The sequence below is a fragment of the Oreochromis niloticus genome, linkage group LG10 (assembly GCF_001858045.2).
Source record: "Oreochromis niloticus isolate F11D_XX linkage group LG10, O_niloticus_UMD_NMBU, whole genome shotgun sequence".
NCBI lineage: Eukaryota > Metazoa > Chordata > Actinopteri > Cichliformes > Cichlidae > Oreochromis > Oreochromis niloticus.
In genome coordinates this window covers 1,238,040-1,261,197 of record NC_031975.2, presented here as the reverse complement: position 1 = coordinate 1,261,197, position 23,158 = coordinate 1,238,040, and the positions used below count along the sequence as shown (strand labels likewise).

Here is a 23,158-nt window from a genome sequence, read left to right as displayed (position 1 = left end):
CGCTTGGATGTGAAGGTGCAGCAATCGATCAGTGCTTGTCTTCATTTTCAGAGAAGCAGGAAAGAAAGGATATCAGCCGGAATCTTGTTGCCATAAATGCCCAATCAGTCCTCGAATTATTCTTTTAAAAAGGTGTGTGCAGCTTTCTCTCCACGCTCTCTCTGAGTGCACAGCGTCTGCGGTGCTTGACACAAAGGGGCCATTAGACATTTACATGAAAAGAGGTTGACAACACGTGTGTTTAGACCCCCTAAAATCCTGATTGGATTTGCAGTCACTCATCAGCAGCGCTATTGGTTCAGCCACAGGAACACAGGAAGTGTAAGAGAAGGAGATCGGGAACAGGGTGCCAATCATCACCCAGCAGCTGCCCTCCTCTGAGACATGGCCTATAAAAACAGCCCGAGATGAAGACACACACACACACACACACACTAACACACGCATACATCATCAGGTCATAGTTCTATTCTCATCACAGCAGCAGCAGGGCCGCTGAGCACCAATGCAATGCCGTTATTGGCTTTGGGAATCAATAGCAGAGAAGATGAAATTGTGCTACTTAAAGGGAGCAGAGCGGCTCTCTCTACTCCCTCCTTCCCTTTATGTCTCCTAACTCATATAAGGTGCCAGTGGGACCAACAACAAGACAACAACAGCTGTCAAAGTGCTGAGAGTGAGAGAGAGGAGGTACCAGGGGATACCAACGAGGGCAAAAGACAAAATAGAAGCAGCTGACACTGCCCGAAACAGCTGATCAAGCAATGATAGCTTCCCAGTGCATGAAGGGAACTCTCCGCTCACAGATTTCTGATTGACATTGGCAATCAACTTACACACTCGACCTCAACTCAGATCCAACAAACCAAGGATCCGAGACAGCATCGTATAAACACAAAAACTGTGTCGCTGTTTTCAGCACAGCGATTACTATTGATGTGTTTAAGCTTTTCTTTGTGTAATTTTGTGTCGTATGCTCCTGATGTGGAGGAGCTCAGGCCATTAGTCCCACACAGCACCTGTGGCCTCATTCCAAACAACTCTCTACAGGCAGGCTGACACCATGTAAAGACTGCGGCACTGTGTGTGTGTGTGTGTGTGTGTGTGTGTGTGTGCTGGTGTTGTGTTTCAGATACGGTGGGCAGCCACACACAGGCCACAGACTGTCTGTGAGCTGTTTTGAGTGCCGGCTCCTTATTAAGCCGCCGCCCCCACCGCGCACACAGCCCGACTGACCCCAATATCTCTGGTTCCATACTAAACTGGTGGAAGATAATTATGATGCCAGGATCCATTATGAGACAAAATTCAACCTATTAAGTCTTTTTTTTCTGAATGGCCTCAAAGCACTGAACACAACCACAGCATGTTAGCAAGAGAGAAGAGCACTCTCTTCTTTCTCATTGCAGTTAACAAAAGCGTTTTAAACTCCCCCTCACCAAAGGTAATACCATCCAGGTGAACCCCTCTCCCCTTACACCTCCCATCCCTCCACACCCTTGGGAGGGGTCCTGTTCACAGATGTGTGTGAGGGTCACTCGCTTCACATAGTTGCTGCTCGAGGACCAGTCACGTCCACGTCCCTGCGCCCTGACAGGTCGACTGTGTTCAGGAGAGAACATCTCATCACGCTGATGGACGGGGCCAGAGCTTCAGGCTCAAACGGCATGCCTTTACGCTAGCATGACAGACACTTCATCCTCTTACGACGAGAGCCGAGACGTCAGCTCCTCAGGCAGTTGTGGCATGCGTGCACACTCACATGCATGAAAGAAATGAGCACATACCTCGTGTCAACTTATGTTATTTTGAAAGCACTAATGTTGCCAAAGGACACAGACGACCTCCTCTGCAGGCTTCATCATGGGCTTTGACAGCTCAGCACATATCAATAAAGATGCAGGTAGAAGACTATGGCTTCCAGGCTTTTCCAGTGGAGACCCTCCTCATTTAACCTCTGATCCACAACCAGTTATTTTGTTCTATGAGCAGAACAAAATAACTGGACAGAAAGCACTCGGTTCACAAAAGGGCTTTGTGGGTTAGTCCTAGTACAGCAGGGGTGTCGAACTCCAGGCCTCGAGGGCCGGTGTCCTGCAGGTTTTAGATCTCGCCCTGAGTCAACACACCTGAATCAACTGATTAGTTCATTACCAGGCCTCTGGAGAACTTCAAGACATGTTGAGGAGGTCATTTAGCCATTTAAATCAGCTGTTTTGGATCAAGGACACGTCTAAACCCTGCAGGACGGCCCTTGAGGCCTGGAGTTGGACACCTGTGTAGTAGAGGGTCGGGCAGGGTAGGAAGGAAGAGTTAAGTTGTTGTAACAAAATGAAACACAGCAGCAGGTCTAAAAACCTCCTCTAGTGCTCAGCCTAGTGTTTCCTAAAGCCAAAAAACGTCTGGATATGGGGAATTTTCCCTTCCAGTAGTTCTTATTAAGAGCCAAAACAAAGAGTCGTTTCTCTCAAAAACTGATTCTGACTCAGTCGTATTGTGTGCCTTGGATCCTGCAGTGTGTGGTCGCTGTTATGTTTTGTAATGTTTGAGGGTGACCTGGCAGCAGAGAGCGAGAGAAAGCCTGAGCATACACCCACTTCCTATAAAACACCTACACTGGCAGTTTGCATTCCCAGGTGCACCGAAGCCTGCAGGAAGGAGAGAGGACAGAGCAGGCCTGGCCTGCAGGTGCTCACAGAGGTGGGAACTGTTCCCTCTGGACAAGGAGGCTGGTGGTGGGGGACGCTGGAAGGGACAAACCACAAAAACACAAACTGACACTCCTTTCAGACGTGCACTCCTTTCCATGAAGTCGATGTCATCTGAACACGATAATAAGAATAACTTTATTTCTATAGTAAAGTCACCTTCATGTCTGAAAAGTAACCGGGGACCTTTCCTGAAAACATATCTATGGAGCATTGACTCCATGAAGTTGTGTGGAAGACTGATGTCAAAGTGACATTTCATAAACCTGTGATGGCAAAATGCAACCCCACTGCAGACTGATGAAGCTAGTGATGTGTATCCCGTGCTGAGGTAAAGATCCTCCCTTCTAGCGTCCCGCTTATGTCGTCATCCTCCTCGTCTTCACACCTAGGCTCCTTGTCTGCATGCAGCCCCTCTCACAGCTGAAAGCCTGGGCACCCGGCATTCCCCAGGTCCGTGTCAGAAACAGGTTCCTTGGGGATCAAGGGCCAAGCGGAGTCCGAACCATGACAGACCATACAAACCAAACACACAGAAGCCTCGCAGTGACCCCGACTGGGTTCCTCTCAAACACTTGCAACTGAAGACGGTGCAGCGGGCAAATCAGTTGTGCATGCAACTAGAAGACTTGCATACTCTGTTTATTTAAGTGTGTGTGAGTTTGTGCCAGTGTGGCTGTGTGCATAATCCACACAGTGAGCCAACACAAGCAGAGTTAAGAGTCAAAGCCCTTCACAGTTTCCCGTTTCTTATTAAGAGTTCATACAAACATGCAGTTTTTTCAAATGGGAAGAAATCCTGCTGATTGAAAAAATGTCCCGTTCTTACCGTCGTATGTTTCTAAGGCCGGGTTCCTGATTCTGACATTCTGACATTAATAAATATGTAGAGTTTGCTTTTTCTTGCCTGCTTTTGCTGAAAAATACCCAAAGAACAAACATCGAGACACAAACGACAAAATACATCATGTGGAGAAACTTGCTGAGAGAAAATAAAAACGAGGCTCAGTTTGGGTTGAAGTGAGATTTTAAAGTGATGCACTGACCTTAAAAAAAAAGCTCTAAAAGAGTCACACAGATTTCTTTTTCCTTCGAGATATTTTTGTCCTTAACGTACCGCGAGCCTAAAAACACTGGGCTGTTTTCTACCACCCCTCAGACTCAGTCCTGTCTGCTTGTCCTCAATGGCGCTTTGTAAGTCTGTTGGTGTCTGAATGGGCCTGAGAGCACACAGAGACAAGACGGGGTCCTGTCCTCCAATAAGAGGGCTTTGCAAAGTGTCTCTCTCTAAAAGGTGAATTCACTGAGTGTCTGTGTGGAGCAGGAAACCCTGCCCTAAGCAGGAGTCCTCACACTCTGTGGGTGCGTGCGGCTCTCAGGGGAAAAGCCTGCCAGGCTCCTGACTGTATTTCCCTTTTTTATTGGCCTGCTGCTTTGCTGCTGCTGCTGCTGTGAGGCAACGCTGCTACCACAGCTTGTCATACAGTGGTGCTGTGGAAAAATGTAAATAGCTTCAGTAATTTTGCACCATCACAAAGTCCAGGAGGTGTGCCCTTCTGATATTGTATTTTCTTGGATTGTCTTGCCCACACAAATGACTGCACAGAGACGCAGAGGAACAAAACCATTAGTGGGTTGATTATGTAAATTAACTCCATAATACGCAGCTTTACCTTCTGTAAATGTGCTGTCAATAATCCGGTTTGCTGCTCATGTGTGAGAAGAGAAAAGGGAGGCTGACACCGCCGCTGTCAGAGGCTGAGATCAAGTGACAGATTGGAGTAACAGCCTCTGCCTTTGATTGGACCATCATTTTAAATAACATCAGAGTTACACAGTAATTACAGTCACCACAGAGAGAGAGAGAACTCTTTTCACGCGTGTAATTATGAGATTAAAGGATGCTTACCTGTTTGCAGCAAGCCGATTCTGCTGTCTGATACGTTGTAATTCCGCTGAATGTCGAGCACAACACCTGCAAAAGAAAAACATGAATGTGGTTTCGAGGTATAATAAGAGTCCTAATCACAGGTACTGAAACGCTGAGCTCTGTCTGACTTACAGACAAATTCATTCTGGATTTACGAAAGCCTTTTGTGGCTTGGACATGATGCTTAGATGGTAGTTAGAGGTCATCATTCACCTCGCTTCCTCGAAGAGCAACAGAATGAGACTGATAACGCTCGTGTGGCTGCCACACAGTGCTAAACTTTAGCGAGTGGCTCAAAGACTGTCCCACGGGGTGTTACATACGAGCAATATCTGGTGTCAAATCGCTAAACACACAAACACACTCTCTCCACCATTAGCTTCTCACTGGCTCGTCCAGCGCACAGCTCCGACACAATGACTGCAGCTGATTCTGGTTTTGCCACATGATGCAAATGTGAGGTCGCTGTCAGTCGCGTGGCAATAACACGATTCCACTGTGAGAAACCACAAGTTCTCTGAAGTTGTTTCAATCCCATTACTGTAACCCAAGAGTCATCAGCATACTGTGCGTCACACCGATGCCTTAATAAGGTGACAGGCATCTGCTTTTTGGCCAATCACGGGACAAGGAATGCATGCGAACAGCTGAATACCTGCTCATCACAGCTCTCTGACTCGTTGGTGCCCGATATAGAAGAAATCTCATAAACTTTTAAACACATCGTAAACATCAAAGGATCAAGATGAAGAAGAAGAAGATCAGATGGTGATAAATTAGATTAAAAGAAATCCCTTTATGTCTACTGTGTAATTTTAAGCACTGGTAAACAAGAAACCACCAATGATTCTGCTCGTCCTGAGAACACCAGCTTTAAAGTCTTCATTTCTAACTGAGAATAAAAAACATCTCTGCAGTCCGTGCTAGCTGACTCTGTGAGGCTGGCAGGCCGGTCCTGGGGATTGCAACACGGCTCATGAAAATGCAACAGCGGCATGACTAACATTTTAAGAAGCTGGCTCCCTCTGATCTGTCTGCTCCCCTCGTGTCAGCCCAGTATCACCTAGCAGAGCCTGACCTCTGTACGGGCTTTTGTAACGTTCAGAAACGACCGCTTTATAATATCCAGCCGTCTCTCGCTTCACTCTGGAGGATAATGAGTAACATCGAGCCAAGCAGGCAAAAGCTGATTCTGCGGCTATCCTCTGCGCCGGCACAAGAAAAAGCGCAAAGGTGGTGCAACGCAGAGACAGGTGCAGGTGGACCGTGAATGCAAGCAAACATCAGATTCCTCTCAGCTGAGTCAAACCACCTGCGTGCATTCTCACACTGCAGGAAGCATTCCTGTTAACACACACACACACACACACACACACACAGCTTTTTAAATTCTTTCTCTTTCATAATGACCTGACTTCAAGCTGCTGATATGCTGCTTATCACCTGGTTTCAGTGAAACCCACAGCTGAGACAAATTCTCATTATTCCCTAAATTCAAACTAAAATAAAAACAAAAGCAAAAACACTGTGTTGTCTTACATGCCCTTGGCAGACAGGTCGAATCTGCCCCCTGCCAAGACTGTCAAACAGCGACAAAATTGTTCAACAGTGTACTGTACAACTGCAGCTGCACTGTAATTAGCCCCAAAGATGTGCACGCACACACACACATGCATATATACACAAAGCCTGCTGGGAGGGGGATTCCTACAGCAGATGGTGGAGCGTCCCTCCTGGACAGAGGCTGCGATCGTCAGAGCCACACCCGTCTACACTTACCACACAATTGCCACACAATTAATGAAGGCAGAGTTAGCTAAAAGCTATTTCAGATTAACAGAGCTGAGAATGTGTCATGAAGTAGAGCTCCGGCAAAATAAGCCGCGTTCAAAACGTATGAAAAGTTCATTTGATACACTCAGCATCCTGTGTTCAAGTGCGCATGCATTCAAATACAAGGTGGAAGTCAGATTAAAGCAAGAGTGTGTTGTGTGAGATTCAAGTGCAATGAGGTGTGTAATGAACTGCTAAGCTGTAAGGGATTACAGACAGCCGGGAGCTCTGTGTTTGTGCAGCAGATATCTCCTCTCTTCCACAGAGCCAATCAAACTCTGTCCTTTTCTGCACTCCCGAAACATTTCATCTTTATCGGTCTTAGTATTTCTTACTCAACTGTGAGTCTTTGCTGTGCGAGCTCTGCTTCTGCAGACTGAAACACAGAGGCACTCAGGGATGGAGCTGATGCTGAGGTATTACAACCCTCGCCCGAGCTGGCAGCACCCAGTTTAGTTGCCATGGCAATGCTCTACGGCTGCTCAACGAGATAAAGGTCAAGATACCTCAAAGGAACTTGGCTTCCAGTGTCCAGCCTACTTTTTCTTTTTCTCGCAAAACTGATCCTCATTGCATCTTCATCCTTATGTAACGACGTATTTCTTATGACATCACTGCTGCCGTTCTTGCAGATGAACCCCTACAGAGGCATCGATTGGCGTCTGAAGACTGAAGGAGAAACATCCGAGGAATGTGGGCATTCCAGGTTTCCATCTTCATTTAAGGTAACAGCACTTACGCAGCAATGCTCATTCACGGCTACCAGGCAAGGCACTCCCTTCCTTCTATACTGCACACTCCTTTAAGTGTGCTTTGTTCAGCTTTAAACAAAAACAGAAAGTGTATCAAACAAGCTTAAAGCAGAAAGTCTGCTTTTGTGTCCGACCTGTTTCATGGTACATAATAGTCCAGAACCACATTTATGAATTTGTTTTTGACGCTGAACTGTATTTGGCTGCACGACGCAGTTAAAGTTGACACAGAGTCGGCTACAGTGTGCGGCTGACACTCATAAAGTCTGCATTTATGGACACTTTTTTTTCAGCTCGAGAAGAAATGACTCAAATTGGTAGAACGTTAACGTGCCGCTCCACAAATGGGGCATTCAAAGCCATGAATGGTGAATGATCACTCCTCGGTGTGAAAAGAAGTTTTCTTCCAGTCTTTTTAAGGACACCAGAAGATCGTTAGCGTACAGGAAGGACCAGAATTACTACACTGAGGAAAATAAGCATCACAAATCATCACGAATCCAAAAGAACATATTGATAATGCATCAGAGTTTGTTTTTAAAGCGGAGGCGAGCCCGCAGCGCGAACAACGAGTGTTTAAATGAGTATACGGCATGTTGTTTTTGCAAAGCCAGCCAGCTCTTGTGCAGTGACGCAGACTGCCAGCATTGCTCCGCTGGGACCACCACACACTCACAAATACACCTTAAGTGAAGCACACACCCACACTGACACACACCACACCCACCACAGCCATACACAAATTTACTTCATATCATATCCCCTACAGAGAGCTGTAGATCTGCAGCCCTCCTGCTTCTATTTATGGTCAGAGAAACTAGGCTAAGAGAAAGAGTCCAATTTAACAGCAGAGAGGGAAACTCAGAGTTATAAGGAGCAAAGAAAGATGGCGGCTACATCTCATCAGTCAGGACTGGGTTGGTTGGTAAAGCATATGTTTCCTTTGTTTATTATAAATGTGTGTGTGTGTTCCCCTTTCCCCTGGTTTCACTGTGAGTAAGCCTGAGTGAGAAGGAGCCAGTGGATGGAAGTCATTCACTCTGGCCGGAGTGTGACAGGCAGCGGTGAACCGCTCTGCTGATGTGGCCCATCCTTCTACTGCGTTCTTGCAAAGAGTGTGATTCCTTTTCATGTGTCACCCCCCCCCCCATCAGTATAAAGAGTCTGGGAAGGAGAACAGCGACGAGTGAGGAGAAAGTGTCTCTTTTCTGGTTCCTCTTGTAACCAAATTTTGGATTTGAGCGTGTGAGACAGAGAGACTCAGAAGAAACAGCCCGGGAGACAGCAGCAGAGTGCAGAGGTAGGCCAAGATGCAGAGCGGCTCAGACTGCTGCAGAGGAGAAAGCTGACCACAAATATGCCCGACTGTGGCCGGCGGGCTCCTGACCGACTGCTCTCCTCCCTCGCCATGTGGCCGCACTGGGCGGGGGAGCAGTTTTTCCATTCCACTTCCTTTGCCTGCCACACAGAAAGGAAACGTGATGCAGATGTCTGGGAAACCGTCTATAGAGTTGCCTGCACGGGAAGCTTCAGAGGATTCCCCAATAAAGTCGACAGAGGCGAGCAGTGTGTGAGTGCACGCTAGACACTCGCGCTTCCCCCGGCAGCAAGTCGAGCACAAAATGTAAACCAAAGTCACATGTGCTGCACGCCGTGTGAGAAAGTCGGTTTTTGATGAGCAGTGTCTGTATGGAGCCGTGTTTACACCACGAATCTGATGGCAGTTCCACTGTTCCACTGATTACTGGTTGTGGCAGGGCGCCAGTAAAAATCCAATAAAGAACACAGCTACATGTACAATAAATGTAATTAATGCACAATAAAAAAATACACACTGTGTATAATAAAATGTAGATGTAGTGTGTTCACAAATACAGCGTTTGGGTGTTTAGAGGAACACCCGCTCCCGTATAAGCGAGCAGACTCCTCCTAAGCTGATCGTGAGACTGTACGCAGCCTAATCATTCACCGACGCAGACAAAGAAGGAAACGTCAAAGACTGTCGAAGATAACTCAGACTTTTCCTCCCACGCTGGCAGCTGATCCTCATCAGTGAAATAATCTTTTCATAAGTGGACGGGATAACGCAGCTAATGTCACCATTGTAAATTTTGCCATATCATAATTCAGTGTGTTTTGATAATTATCTAATTTTTCATCTTCTCACCTTTCGCAGGTTGCACATCATTTTTCCCCTCACAGCACGATAACCTCCGAATCCTCGTCATACATGCACGATGAAAATAAAACATATTATTTTTTAAAACCTTTGCTGATGGATTGGACTCGACATCGAGTCAGTGTAAAGATTACGGTGCTAAACGTCATCAGCATGATGAATGTTTGCACAAAGACAAACAGACCTCCTTCCACTGTCACATCCTAGACAGCTTTCACTCTAATCTTTTACATTTGTGACAGCCAGAAATCCAATTAAACTCCTGCAGGCTTGCCAGCTTTACCACTTTGATTAGTAAAGCTTTTTTTTTTTCTCCTAATTTGTCTCCACTAATCAAAAGCTTGAATTCAGCTGAAGGGTTGCGGTGCATTAGGCCCAGCCGGTACGTGTTAAATATTTGATGGCAGTGGAGAGGACGCACAGCGAAGCATCAGGGAAGCAGGTTAAACGTATAGCTCATCAATAATACATCCAGAGGCTAGACCACTTGTTTGTATGAGATGATGCATTCGTTGTATTGGGAAGAGATGCAGCGAAGCGAAGCAAAGGTATTTGAGATTAAATGAGACTGCAAGACTGCCAGGGGATCTCCATGAGCTGCACCAGCGCTCTCTCAGGAATACTGAGCAGCAGTTGAACCTTGAACGGGGGATTTATGTGCAATTTTGAGGAGCAATGCTGACCTGAGAACATCATTAACAGAGCCCAGACTGTGTTGGATTTGACAGCAAAAGCAGTGAGATGCACAGGAAACATCTCGAGGCTGAATTTATAGAGAACCCCACGAAGGTCCTGAATGTACCAGTACTTCAAGCAGGATGTGGATCTGCAAGCAGCTTTGCAACCCTTCATCTTCCCTTAATCATGGTCCTGAGTTCATGCTTGGTCTGATGTCCTGGCCTCCAACTTTCCATGTGTGAACACAGCAAAATGGGAAGCTGTCTTCAATATACGCACACAGAAGTGGAACGAGGATCTTTGTTTGGAACATGAACAAGCATCTTTTGACTTTAGAACAGCTGCTCACAGTGAAATCAGGCAAATCCCCTTTACAAGAAATGTTATACAATAATTTTATACACTGTTGCCATGGTGCTTACTCAAAGGGGGTCATATGATTGTTGGGTTTTTCTCTGTATCTACTGTACAATATAAAGCGCCTTGAGGCGACTGCCGTTGTGATTTGGTGCTATATAAATAAAATTGAATTGAATTGAATTAATGCCAGCAGGTTTACATTTTACAATATGTATTTAGAAGCAGGAAAAGGATGCTAATATTCACCAAGCAGCACTACATACCGCATGTCAGGTGATGACATCATATCGACAAAGCTTTGCCATTCCTTGAATGACTAAAGACGTGAATCCCAAACAGTACACGCCCTTTTTACCCGCTGTGTTTATTCTATTATGCAAATGTGTGGTTATGTGAATGCACAGGCACTTTATGAAAAAGTAGCTAAAGACCCAAAGGCGCATTGTTCTTCTAACATTAGCCTGCACGTCTGTGAGCCTCAGCATGCACATGCAGCACATGTGTCCTGTCAGTAATCCCAGTGCTTTACATAACAGTGAGGAGTTTGGATTAAAATCGTTGTGCAGTATTTTTAATGAGATTTCATTTTTACTCTCCGGCCTTCTCCTCTGGTCTCTGTGTGGTTTTATGGTCGGCTGTAAAGTAGAGATAATGTGTGTCTTTGTTGGAGAGGCTTACTTCATGACGTCCTTTTACACAAAGCATTTTTAATTACTGGAACATGAAACCCTCTAAAATGATCCTGATATCAATATTTAAAGAACAGAAGAAGAGAGTCATTTGAGTCATCTGCTTATTCTGACTTTCCCTTTGTTTAACCCCAGAGTGAGCGCTGACGCATAACAATCAGATGCCTGTGGGCTGTCACTATAGTGCTTTTATTTCTTAAGCAGTGGGTCCACTCCAAAGTGACCTAGAGCTAGAAGAGAAGAAAACTGGCTAAATTTTGTATTTTCAGCTCAATTTAGCATCAAATCAGCGCAGCGTGGCTATCTTCTCTCAGAGATCACGGCGCTGAGCTTCACAAAATGGAGAATTAAGGGCCACCCGGCCCAGCTGATCCCATATGTGTAACACTTAAAGCACCGTTTGGGATTTAATTTAGAAACAAAAAGGCTGTCATGATTTTTTTAGCAGGCTGGTAAAAATCTGTAATAAATCAATCCATTTAAAGTGAGCTGTCACTTAACGAAAAATCACATTAGTATTGAAAATGAGTACGCTGCCATAAAAATGAGAGGAATAAATCAAAACTACAGACTCTCATAGATTTTCTACTCCCGTAGTTCAAAAGTAGAAACTCTTATCAGCAGTAATGACGACTAAATGGATCTCAGGTTTCTCGACTCGCTCAGGTGCATCATATCTACGACAATTTAGTTTCAGCTGAATCGCAAAGAGGTCCAGGACGACTGATGAAACAAGGAAGGTCTGGAGTTTCCACTCCCAAACATCAGTCACAATTCTTCAGATAACTACATTTGGCTAAAGCTAACAGGACTGCCACTCTCACCCACTTCACTGAGAATGTGCTTCACAGTAATGTCTACACTCTCAGTGACGCTACAGCGCCTCCGCCTGAATTCCCAACATCTCAGTAAGTCCCAGAGGGAAAACCAATCAGACATATATCAGCCTTTTTATTCCGACTCGGTCAAGGTGACCTCTCTACCACTCTGCACCCACCACTCCAAACCAATCCTACCAGTGTCACTGTCACACAGGAACTCATCAACTCGCCCCAGTTTAGCTAAGAACGTGGCATCCATCTTTCATTGCCTCATGAATTATGTCCTCTGCTGTTTCACACACTGACAGAAACCCAAACATGTCTTTGAGTCTTGCTTGCTGCTCTCCAGTGGAAGTTTCTTTTTTTGACAATATCCATTTCAGTAAATTAAGAATATGACACCGCTTTAAAAGCTGAAATTTCTGCCTAATTTGTCAAACACAAGGTGAGTCTGAATTCTTCTCGGCGTGGGAAAACACCTCAAGGAACCCGTTCTCGTTCCTTTCAAACTACATCCACATACCAGGCCTGTTTCGTTAAAGAACGGCCCACATACCTACCGCACAGCAGCCTCGGGCCATGCACAGTTATCTGTCAATAAACTATACTAAGAAATATGCACGGAAAGCTTTGCAGTGCAGAAACTTCCATTAACAAGCTCCTGCGACAGCTAAACCTTTTTGTTTAAAAGAAAGCTCCACTGCATTTAAGTCACAACGATCTGCTCTTAGCAAGACAGAAATGCACGAATTCAAATTTTTTAAGAGGTGTAATGTCTTTATAAGTGGACCGTTAAACATTTACGGTGCCCAGAGAACAAAAGGATGCTGTCCAGCGAGCTGAAACCAACCATTCCAGAGTCTGACAAAAACAAACATCTAAACCTGTCATTGTCTCGTCAGCCAGTGTCCTCAGAACACAGACGTACCAAGTGACTCAGAAGCTTTCAGAGCCGATTAGGAAACACAGTGTGACGATGGCCCGATGTTCACTTTAATATCTGCATGTGCGCCTATGTTTTGTTGTCTTGGAGCTCAAAAGTCAAAGGACCTTGATCCCAAATGTAGAAAAGAAACACTCGGCGCCGTTAGCGAGCCCACCTCTGACCCCGGGAATCAACGGAAACATCTCAAACTTTGACAGAGGTGAGCACCCTTATTCCAGAACAGTTCCCCCCATAAACGCAGTAATGAAAAATCTGCTGCAATCCCATCTAGCCCTGACACATGACACATATCCACAAAACAAATAAAAAACATGTGAGGCAACACACACACACGGCTTACTGCACAATGCTTTTACCATTTACAGTCTCATGTTCATGAAAGAAGCCTTTTTTAAATGTAAGTGCTGCTAAATAAACAGTCCAAATCGTAGCAGCTGTGGGAGCTTCCAGGAGCTACGAGCTAATATTACTGTAGGTCTGCTTTCACAACTGCTGGCTGTAACTGCGAGCAGGTCAATATTAGACTCCAGTCGTCTGAAGAGCAACGTGTTAATGTGTGAGAGAAAATCCAATTTCAGCGCGTCTCGGGGCAGTTTCATCACAGATTCTGAGCTTTGTTCTGTTGATCAATACCCATCGTCTGCGAACGTCATTTTCCAGTGACACCAAACGGACTGCGATGACTTCTATTTCCATTTCCTCACTGCATGTTTCGCCGGCCTCAGCCAAAGCACCGATCTCAGGGGAACGATTGAATATGACCTTCACAACACAAACACTTTGCTTGGTTTGTGCTGCTGTGTTTTTCTCCCTTCGTGCTGTTATTTCTCCTGCTGTGTGTGGAAATGGAGGGTTTGGCTGGAGGGAAGGGAAACGTGAAGCCAGCGGTGAAAAGGTCGGTCATCTGACGAACTTTCAAAAAAACACTGGTTCTGTGTGTTTTTTTGTATTTTTATGTATTAAACGTTTGAATTTTAGCAGCTCGGCCGTGAGACAGGGAATGCACGGGAGGCAGGAAAGCAAATTTTTTCCTTTGACATTTTTATACAGGGACGAACTGTTTTCTGACAGCATCTCAAATAAGTACGCAACCCATCTCATATCTTTCCTCCCTCCTTCCTGTAATCCGTCCATCTGCGCAAGAAGACAAGTTTCAGCATTTCATCAGGTAAACACTCCTATCTCCTCAGATAATGACACGGGAAAGGAGGGGCACAATCTAAACTTTCAGTGTTTGGAAACAGTGCAACACAAACTGGGAGAAGACTCACATTTCTGCTCATGGTGTCTTCTTTTTTTCTTTCCCTCCTAAAAAACCCTGAACGTAGCAGATGATGTGTTTGTCTGAGGGCTGTAATCCTAAAGCAAACCCTTTACACCAAAGAAACCACCTCCTCTTGGTCCCTGTGTCCACAAACACCAAGGGGAGGTCAGCAATCATCAGGCTACAGCTTGGATTTACTTGTCAGAGGTTACATGAAGACTTCAGTAATCACTGTTGGCTTTCACCAGTGGACTCATCAAACTACTGTAAGTTTAAAGATAAGTCGAGATAAAAATGAACTGTATGTAAAATTGTCCCCCAGATTCTTGATCCTATTAAAAACATCGTACGCTTTGAACCTGAGCAGCCGAGTTCGTCCAGACTGTCATTAAAAACGTTTCTCAAATTAGCTATTAGCAGTTTTTTTCCAGTTCTGAAGTTATAAGCAGCACCTTTATTGGAAAAATTACAATCTCAGCAAGTCTAAGTCACAGTCAGATACAAGGGTTCCTCCGGTCAGTGATTACGTTGGTCTGCAGTCGTACCAACTAAACTAATCCCATTATAGGAGCTGCGACAGCTTGACCCCACACCATTTCCTGCACCCTGTTCTCCCCACCTTCTTCCCGCTTTGCTCTCTTCTTTCTGCTTTTCACTGTATAATAAAGGCCAAAAGGCAAAAAACAAAAGACAAACATGCAACAACCACTATAATTACTGCAGACAAAATGTGAAAGTGGAATAAAACTGCATTCATTTTCACAGCCATCGTGGCGCGATACATGTGGTTGCAAAAACATTTCCAGTGATATAAATGTACGGGAAAAGGACCCTGGGACTTAACCAGAGGAAACACTTTGCTGATGAGTTTATGGTTCACAGTCATTTTAGGTCACACTGAATAAACATTCAGACCATTTCTGTAAATTTTGCTGATTCTAAATTTCATAAAAGAGAATTATTCAGGATATATTCACTGGCGACTGACGATCATTGTTCGGGCTCTCAGTTGGATATATTCCTGTTTAGTCTCGGATGGTGAAAACTCTCAAGGCTTCAAAATGTAACTTTACAAACAAATGGATGACATCACAGCAGCTACATGTGCTTCTTATGAAAGCCTCGTTACATTACATTACAAAAAGAGGCACAATGGTGATGAAGCTACTAGTCTGTTAGCCCAAGCTATGTGTTGAACTTAGTGTATATTATATTTTTTTAATTAGGTGCACCTTCTGTGCTGCTGTAAAAAGCATTGGTGCAAATACAGGCTAAAAAATATCCGTTTAGAAATCCTGTTAGTAAAATGTATAAAGATATGCTAATTAGCCATCTGCACACATTGCTACCGCTAATTAGCTATATGAAGCTATTAATGCTATATAGCATGCTAGACTGGTAAGAGCTATAACATTCAGGTAACAAGTAACCTGTTAATACACTGAAAACTGCTTAATTTAGTTTTTGTTTAATTTACTACTTTTATTTCTCTATTATTTATGCAGCAGTCCTGTTAATGCTCTAGCATGGAGGGAAAAAACCTCCAGTTGTTTCCAGAGCGCCAACATTCACCGTCCCTTTCACCATATGCAGGGTCATTTCCTCATGTCACCTCCCTCACAATTTCTAAACCCCGGGTCTGCTACATAGGCAACACTGCATAAAAATATCCTCTCCAGAATGCAACATCTATAATGACCTCATAGCTGCGATGACAGATGCAGGGTGTCGAGTTGGGCTAATGCCAAAATAACAGCTTTATGGAGAGGAGGTGTGAAAGAGTCACCCAAAAGAGACCATGAAATAGTGTGTTCAGGGGGTCACGGGGTGGAAGTTTGTCTACTTGATGGTAAAATCTGGAATAGCCACATGAAAGGGCCTCCACAGGCCGAGGAGGAAGTTCTGTCTAATTCCATCGGTTACTATTACAGACGTCGGCTAAATCGGAGCCTAAAGCACACACAGACTGTTTTCTCACAGCACAGGGAACGGCACGCTAGGATATAGACCCCAAAAAAAGATTAGTGGGATATCTGTGGGAAAGCAGTCTGGAAAAGTCCACTCAGTATAGGAAGTCATGTAGCTGTTAAAGACGCCTACTTGAACATCTGTAAAATACTATCAATATTTTGCTGTCAACAGTGAAATAAACTATGTCCAGATTTTGTGGCGGAGTTTGACTTACAGTCAAAAATGTGCAGAAATGACGAAGCCTCGTTTCAAAGAGATTCGAACTGTTACACTGGAGCTCTGTCTAATTCGAAACAGCTCAAGATCAGATGGAAAAAGCGTGGCGAGAAAGATGCGGCAACCCTATAAAGTAAATTACTAGAGGCCGTTCCATCTCTTTAATGCCTCTGCTATTGTTGGGGGACCTTTAATGTGATGCTATAAAACAACAGAGGGTGAAAATAGGGAGATGAGTGCAGGCTGCAGGGCGAGACAACCGACAGCTAAACTGAGACGTGGCTCACAAACTGCACAGTTTGGTCGTGAGGCGATGCTTCCTTATCCTGACATCTTCGACTGCAGCGCTTCATGTTGCTGAGAACATCTGCTGTGTCATGTTTCTACTACAGGCTTAAAAAGACGTCACAGCGACACTGCGCACGGTTACATCATTACCTACTTTGGTATCTACAATATTAATTTATTACCACATCTCTCTAACACACACACAGACACCTACACTGTGTTCACTTCCCTTCTTTTCCAGACTCTGTAAAACCAGAAGTGGAGCTCTTTCTTGCATTTTCAGCAGAAAGAGCAGTTTAGGTCATTGAAAATAGAAACATTCTTCCTGTCGCTGCTTAAAGTGAAGTGGTGAATGCAGAGTCCTGCCTCGGGCCCGTGTGGACGGTGTTAATAAGGAGGGCTGGACAAAGCTAACAGGAATTAGACTGCCTGGCCAGTCAGACTGGATAGATCGCACCGTCTTTTTTACTGTCTAACAAAGAGACGGCCTTAAGAGGATTATTACCAAAGGGTCATCTGTGTCTAAATGCAAAATGCCAAAGGTTTCCGAGCACACCTCGCACTTGTCCAATGGGATGCGACGCTGTTTTGATGAAGTCTTGAAATGACAGCTTGACTTGAATCTTAATCTGTGGCTCTGCGACACTTCTGTGCTGCACAGATTAGGTCGTGGTCTTTACTGTGCAAACTGTGCCTTTGCGTGCACACGGGGGGCTGGCTACAGATAGCACAAATCAGAGCTTAAATAATTACCAAGCAAATAACTTAAAGTGCTGCATGTCTGCCTCACATATCCTCATATTCTTAGTAAAAAAAACCTCCTAATCCCCTCTTTATGATAAGCTGTCGAGGAGCTCGGACTGTCTGCTGAGGGACTACACAGGGACCAACACCAGGATTTAAGGTTTCAAAGCCACCTCAAATTAAATTCAATTAAATAGAGTAGCTGTGTAAATCTCAAAGCTCTTATGCACTCTAAAAAGCAAATGGAATATAAGTGGCTGGGGGTTAGATGACTGCCTCCAAAGGCCAGACTAGCAGTGACCCAGCCAGAGCCGCGTAACTCATCCAGCTGCACCGCCCTCCACTCCAATCTTGTATCGCCGGGACTCGTTTGCCTCCACAGTGGTATTCTGGGATGCTGTGAGAAGTGAGGCATCGGCCTCATCAGGACACCACTGAATGTCCCAGACACTCCCAATTTCTTCCCGGTCTGCATCACAGCCAGTCGTGGAAACAACAGCAGGTTTGTGAGGCAGCGCATTGGGTCGGGTCTGAACATCGGCCGGGCAGCCGAGCCCGAAAGTCCGACTCGCTGCACATTCACACCCTCCCTCTGTTCAGCACCCACTGAAACTTAATCGTGCTCTCCTCTGAGTCTGTTTGCACTTGGATCTTGGCCCATAAGTGTGTCTGACAAAAACCAGAGCTCTGTACGTTTGCCTATTCCACAATACAGAAATATGGAAATTGGAGAAATCTGAACTGTTAGCAGCCTTTTGAAGATCCCCAGCCAAACGCACCACATTACAACGCTGAAACAGGAGCACTTAAAAGGATGGAAAAGCTGAACGGTTTGTGGATAGGTTGCTTACATTACAGAACATTTAGTGTAAAATCAGTCGCAGCACAGAAATCTGTCATTTAAGCCAGACAGTATGACACTTCTCCAGTTACTCCAGCCTCACACTGAGATCTTTCGATGTGCAGCAGCTCAAGTCTCATATAATTGCTTTGTTCTCAAGCTGTTCCTCCTCACAGAGTGGTGGCATTAAACATTCAAGTCTTGTGTAAAACATATTGGCACTAAATCTATCAAACCCAGAACCTCGTGTAAAAGAACAGACACGGTGACGTCTCTCTGCATCTGTGGTTCCTACAATCATCTTGGATAAGTCAAACCCAGAGTTTATGTGTGTGTGTGGTTTGATCTCGCACACGAGGGATTAACAGAAAGTGTCTTTGACACTGCTGCTGTGCTGCCTGCAATTTTCCCATCACTGTTGTCGAACGGTCACCCTGTGTGTCTGTGACAATGCTTTAGTGATCCACACAAACGCACGCTAAAGCAGTGTTGGTACAAAGACCTTTTGATGATGGTCGGGGGAACGGCATCGCTCTGGCTCAGTGCTGTCTGCACGCCGCTGCCTCTGCAGCGAGCAGCCCCTCCCTCTACAACTCTCTGCTCTCATTCAGCTCCTCTTGAAATGGTGGAATCGTTTCTAAAGTGTGTGTGTGTGCGTGTGTGCGTGTGTGTGTGTGTGTGTGTGTTCCTCTGTGAGAGTGCGCTCATGCTTGCTTAATTGACATTAAGATCTAGGAGCTGGGATGAGCTTTGGGTACCTGCTACTGAAGGGATTTGAAAGAGGAGAAGAAGCAGGAGAGAAGCAGAGCGGACAGAAAGAAGCCGATGGATGATGGGAAAGAAGGACTTGCTCGCGGAGCTGACACTTTATTTTAGTAAGAAAAAATTGAATAAACGTTACCAGTAACAGGCATCTCCAGTGATTATTATTAGATATATCATAGAGCTCTATGTAATCCCCCCATGCTCCAGCAAACACTGTGCTGCCAACAGATGCGCTGCTTCCACCTCCTTTTACTACTGCAGCACAGCTCACACTACAGGAGAGAGACAGAGGAGCAAAATGGCAGATTAGCTGATGCTGTATCAGTCGGGCCGCATGGTCCTTATTCTGTGTGAGGGTCTGACTCACATGTTGCCCACGCATAATGCAAAACTGTCCGGCAGCGTTCAGGTGGCAAGATGCGAAAGGACCCAGCCCCCCTCCCCTCTGCCCCACATGCTCTAAACACAGCCTCTCTCCAGCATGAGTTAGCCAAAGATGCTGCATCCACCACCCCTCCCCAGCACTATCATTCCCTTTCCTCCTCCCTATTACCACTTTCTCCTCACCCCTCTCCACTCACTCCTCCACTTGTCACAGCACAGCGAGCGCTCTGAGATCCTCGGCAAAGTTTGCGGCTTTGCAGAGGATTTTCTCCCCCAGCTCTGCGTGTGAAAACTGTCAATATCCGACACAGGATCATGATGGAAATGACAGAGAAAGATAGGACCGCTCCAGAGCTCCTTATTAAAAGGTTTCCTCTGAACAAAACATAAGGAGGTTCATCTTGTAAGAGAGGGGTACTGAGTCACCCATGACTGGGGATGAGGACGTGGCTTCTTGAGCTCTTTGTGCTCTTACTGGCTTGTGCTTGAAGATGCTAAGATTAGATATGCCGCTGTGCATCAATACATTCTTGGTGTGGCTGTAGGCTGTGCAGCTAAAACCATCCTGTCTTGATGATCGGCCAGGCGCCCAAGGCTCTGTGGCTCTACAGTTGACGGACTGGACCTGAAGCCTTGGGGATGATGACTGAATACACACTGTCCTGTTTGAATTGGCCACTCCTCCTCTCTGCCAGGGGCTTCAGAGACAAATACTACCAACTGCTTTAGATATAACAAGGGTTTTAAAAAAAAGTTAAGTGTCCCAAATATTTTCAGGTGGACTGTTAATGTGTGACCATATCAAGTAGTCAGCAGCAATAGAAACCTGCCCTTTAACCAGGAAAAGCACTTCTATGCACAGAAGAGCCTTCTCTCCCATTCAACACACTTCCCTCTATTCTCATGCTGCAGCAATATATTTAACCCATTCAGTGCCCACACCTGAGTGAGCAGCACACTATAAAAATATAATGATAAAGCAGGCATGTTGACCTGGTCTGATGTAACATTCAAACCGTGCTTTAAAGTAAATATACTTCTTTTATTAGAAGCTTTAATACACTGATGTTGTAACAAAACATATTTAAAATATCTCACCACGTCTTGATTTTATTTTAACATCTAATATGTCAATCAGTTTATCAAGCTCCTTATCAATTTCACATCACTACAGCCTTAATTTCCATCTCCGTTTTAGTGCAACATGCTCTGGATCTCCGCTTCAGTACAGCGAGACGCTGATTAACAGGATTAGCAGCACATGGCCTCATCACGGCATCACACCTCGAGCTGGTGGTCGCACAAGACCCGGGCTATTAGCTGCTGGACTAAATCTCTCCAAGAACCAACGATCCTTCACAGTGATACACACTCACTCTCTTCCCTTCTTGTCTTCCAGGCATTGTTAAATGCCTCTGACAGATCAGCCCTAAGCGACGTCGCGCGTAAGCCTGTTGGGTGGGGGGCGGCTCGTGGATGGAAAGCCTTAATTGATCGATCCTCAATAATCTAGAGACCGCGAGGAGGGAAAAAGCCGTTTAGGTCAAGTCTTTGTTGAGTGACAGAGAAGGCGTGTGCGTGTTTGATTTAATCACCGCTCGCAGGGACCAATCTACAGCACTGTGGTCTTAACAGATAGTCCACTGCGCTCGGGCATGCCCATTGTTCCGCCCGTCTCCGCTAAGGTAAGGCTGGCCGCACCGCGAGAGTGGAGCAGCCCACGGGCAATTAGCGCACAATCACTTCACAGAAATAAAGAGAGAGCGCTCTACTTTCTGTCAGACAAATGATGAAAACATACTGTGATTTCAATGAAACAGAGTAGTCAGCTGTCTTACCGGCTACGGTGTATCTATCCATGTAATTGAGGACGTTCCCAAAACTGAGGATCCCGGCGGCGGCGGCCGGTGAGCGGCATTTCAGCAGCGCGGCGCGGAATTTCTGCCCCGGTCTGCAGGGGTGAAGGTCCGGGTTGGATTTCAGTCCGGGACTCATGCTGCCCGACAGCGTGCGCACCTCATCCGAGCTGCTGCAGCCTTCAATCTCGCATCCATCGCTCTCCACGCACATTTTCTGGCACGAAAGATCCAGCGCAGAAGAAGAAGGCAGGAGAGAGCGAGGGAGGCTATGGAGCAGAAGATAGTTGAGCGGGGACCGCACTCAGCGAGGCTCGGAGATTTCTGATGGAATTAATCGCAGTGGAAGTGTTGTCTTAATTGCTGAAGCGCAGGAGCAGCTCTTCTCGGAATCATAATTTCTCTGCCAGTGCGAGGTGACGGACAGCCTGTGCGCTCCTCACTTTTTTATTTTTTTTAAAGAGGAGGGAGATCTCCTCCTAACGCTCCGCCCCCCCCCCCGAAAACCTGCAGCGAGCGATGGAGCCGCACCTGATACTGACACAGGGCTGTGGTGCGGCTCTCTGTTGTTTGTGGAAGCGCTGGAAAAATGATTTTATGTATTTATTTATGTATTTATTTCACCGCATGTATGTCAGTTATTATTACTGAATAGTTATTGGCTAATAGAAGTAGGTCAGTGAAGAATGTTGCACAGATATATTTAGGGCTCTACATAATCGCCCCGGTGTGCTATATTTTCATTAAAGTGTCCTAGAATAGATGCGCACACTGATATTCCAAGTTTGTTTTCGTGTTTCTTGCTTGTATTTGTTTCTAACGTGTCAAAGAAAAGATCGACTTCCGATCGCCATTAACTGCCAGGTATGCCAGGTATTTGAGACCAATATGTTCATGTACATAATAACCACAGATACAGAAACCAGCATGCCTACTGGAAGGAAAGAGGAAATAAATTCCGCTGTAGTTGTGGTTTAGATCAGACTGATAATGAAATGATTTCTCTATTATAATTAAGGACTGCTGCTCTTGTACTTCATTTCCAAGCTTTTAAATGCTGATTATGAATTATTCAGCTATTATTTCATTTCTTAATGTTCATATCTTTATTATAACTATGTTGTGTATGTCTGTTCTCTTGGCAGAAAACTACAGTGAGCACTGTGTGAGAGTTATGATTACATTTTCTGTGAATTAAATTATCAAGTGTCCAGACACGTGTTCTATTTAAAGTGGTCACCAGACTCAGTAGTAACTGGTTACAGGGCTTTCCACCACAAACCCCGACTTCAGGCAGCAGATATAATCCAGCGTCACAGAAGGAACCCCCCACCCCCACCCCACCACCATGTGTCTGTGTTGTACACTGTAAACATTAGACTTTGTTCTCCCTTTTCTATCAGTGGTCAGTACAGGTGGAGTTTCATTGTTGAGGCACACTGAAAAAAAGGGATTGGCCAACTCTTGGATTTACGTAAGCATCTTGCGTGTATTTAACATAAGTGCCTCATGCTTTAAAGTTAAGTGTAACTATATAGTGTAGAAACTACATGATATGCAGAGAGGCTAGATTAAATTGTTCATTTCATGTTCGAGTGAAGTAAGTCAATAACTTTCAGTCTCGTACGCTTTGGATCGTGGTTTCAGGAAGGCTTCGATCTCAGTCAAATCGAGCAAATTGGGTGGTTGTTACATTAAAAAAGTCTAACTTGTAATTTAAACACAATAATTTCATGTTTCTATGAACGTAATTAAATCATGAAGGATCTGTATGAAATTCAACAACTTAATTTGTTCTTGTTGAGATGACATGATACAATCTAGTAAGAGTGGTTAGTTGCTGAACTCATGAAATTCACAAGATCGCACGAGATGTCAAACTGCAGGAAAATCACTGGAGTTATAAGAGGCAGACAATTACACACACACCACG

At 45.1% G+C, this 23,158-nt stretch overlaps 1 protein-coding gene across 2 annotated transcripts in view; it reads right to left on the bottom strand.

Moving 5' to 3' along the window:
- The window catches only part of spns2 (SPNS lysolipid transporter 2, sphingosine-1-phosphate), a 57,693-nt gene extending 35,254 nt beyond the window's left edge, over positions 1 to 22,439 (bottom strand). Inside the window, exons 1-2 of one of the 2 annotated variants that reach the window (XM_005462999.4) lie at positions 21,208 to 22,439; positions 4,618 to 4,683 (exon numbers count right to left, since the gene is read on the bottom strand). In XM_005462999.4, the coding sequence (XP_005463056.1) occupies positions 4,618 to 4,683; positions 21,208 to 21,439 (298 nt within the window). In that variant the 5' untranslated portion in view covers positions 21,440 to 22,439. The remainder of the gene's footprint in view (positions 1 to 4,617; positions 4,684 to 21,207) is intronic. The other variant, XM_003458030.5, reaches the window with a different exon arrangement.
- Positions 22,440 to 23,158: the final 719 nt, after the last annotated feature.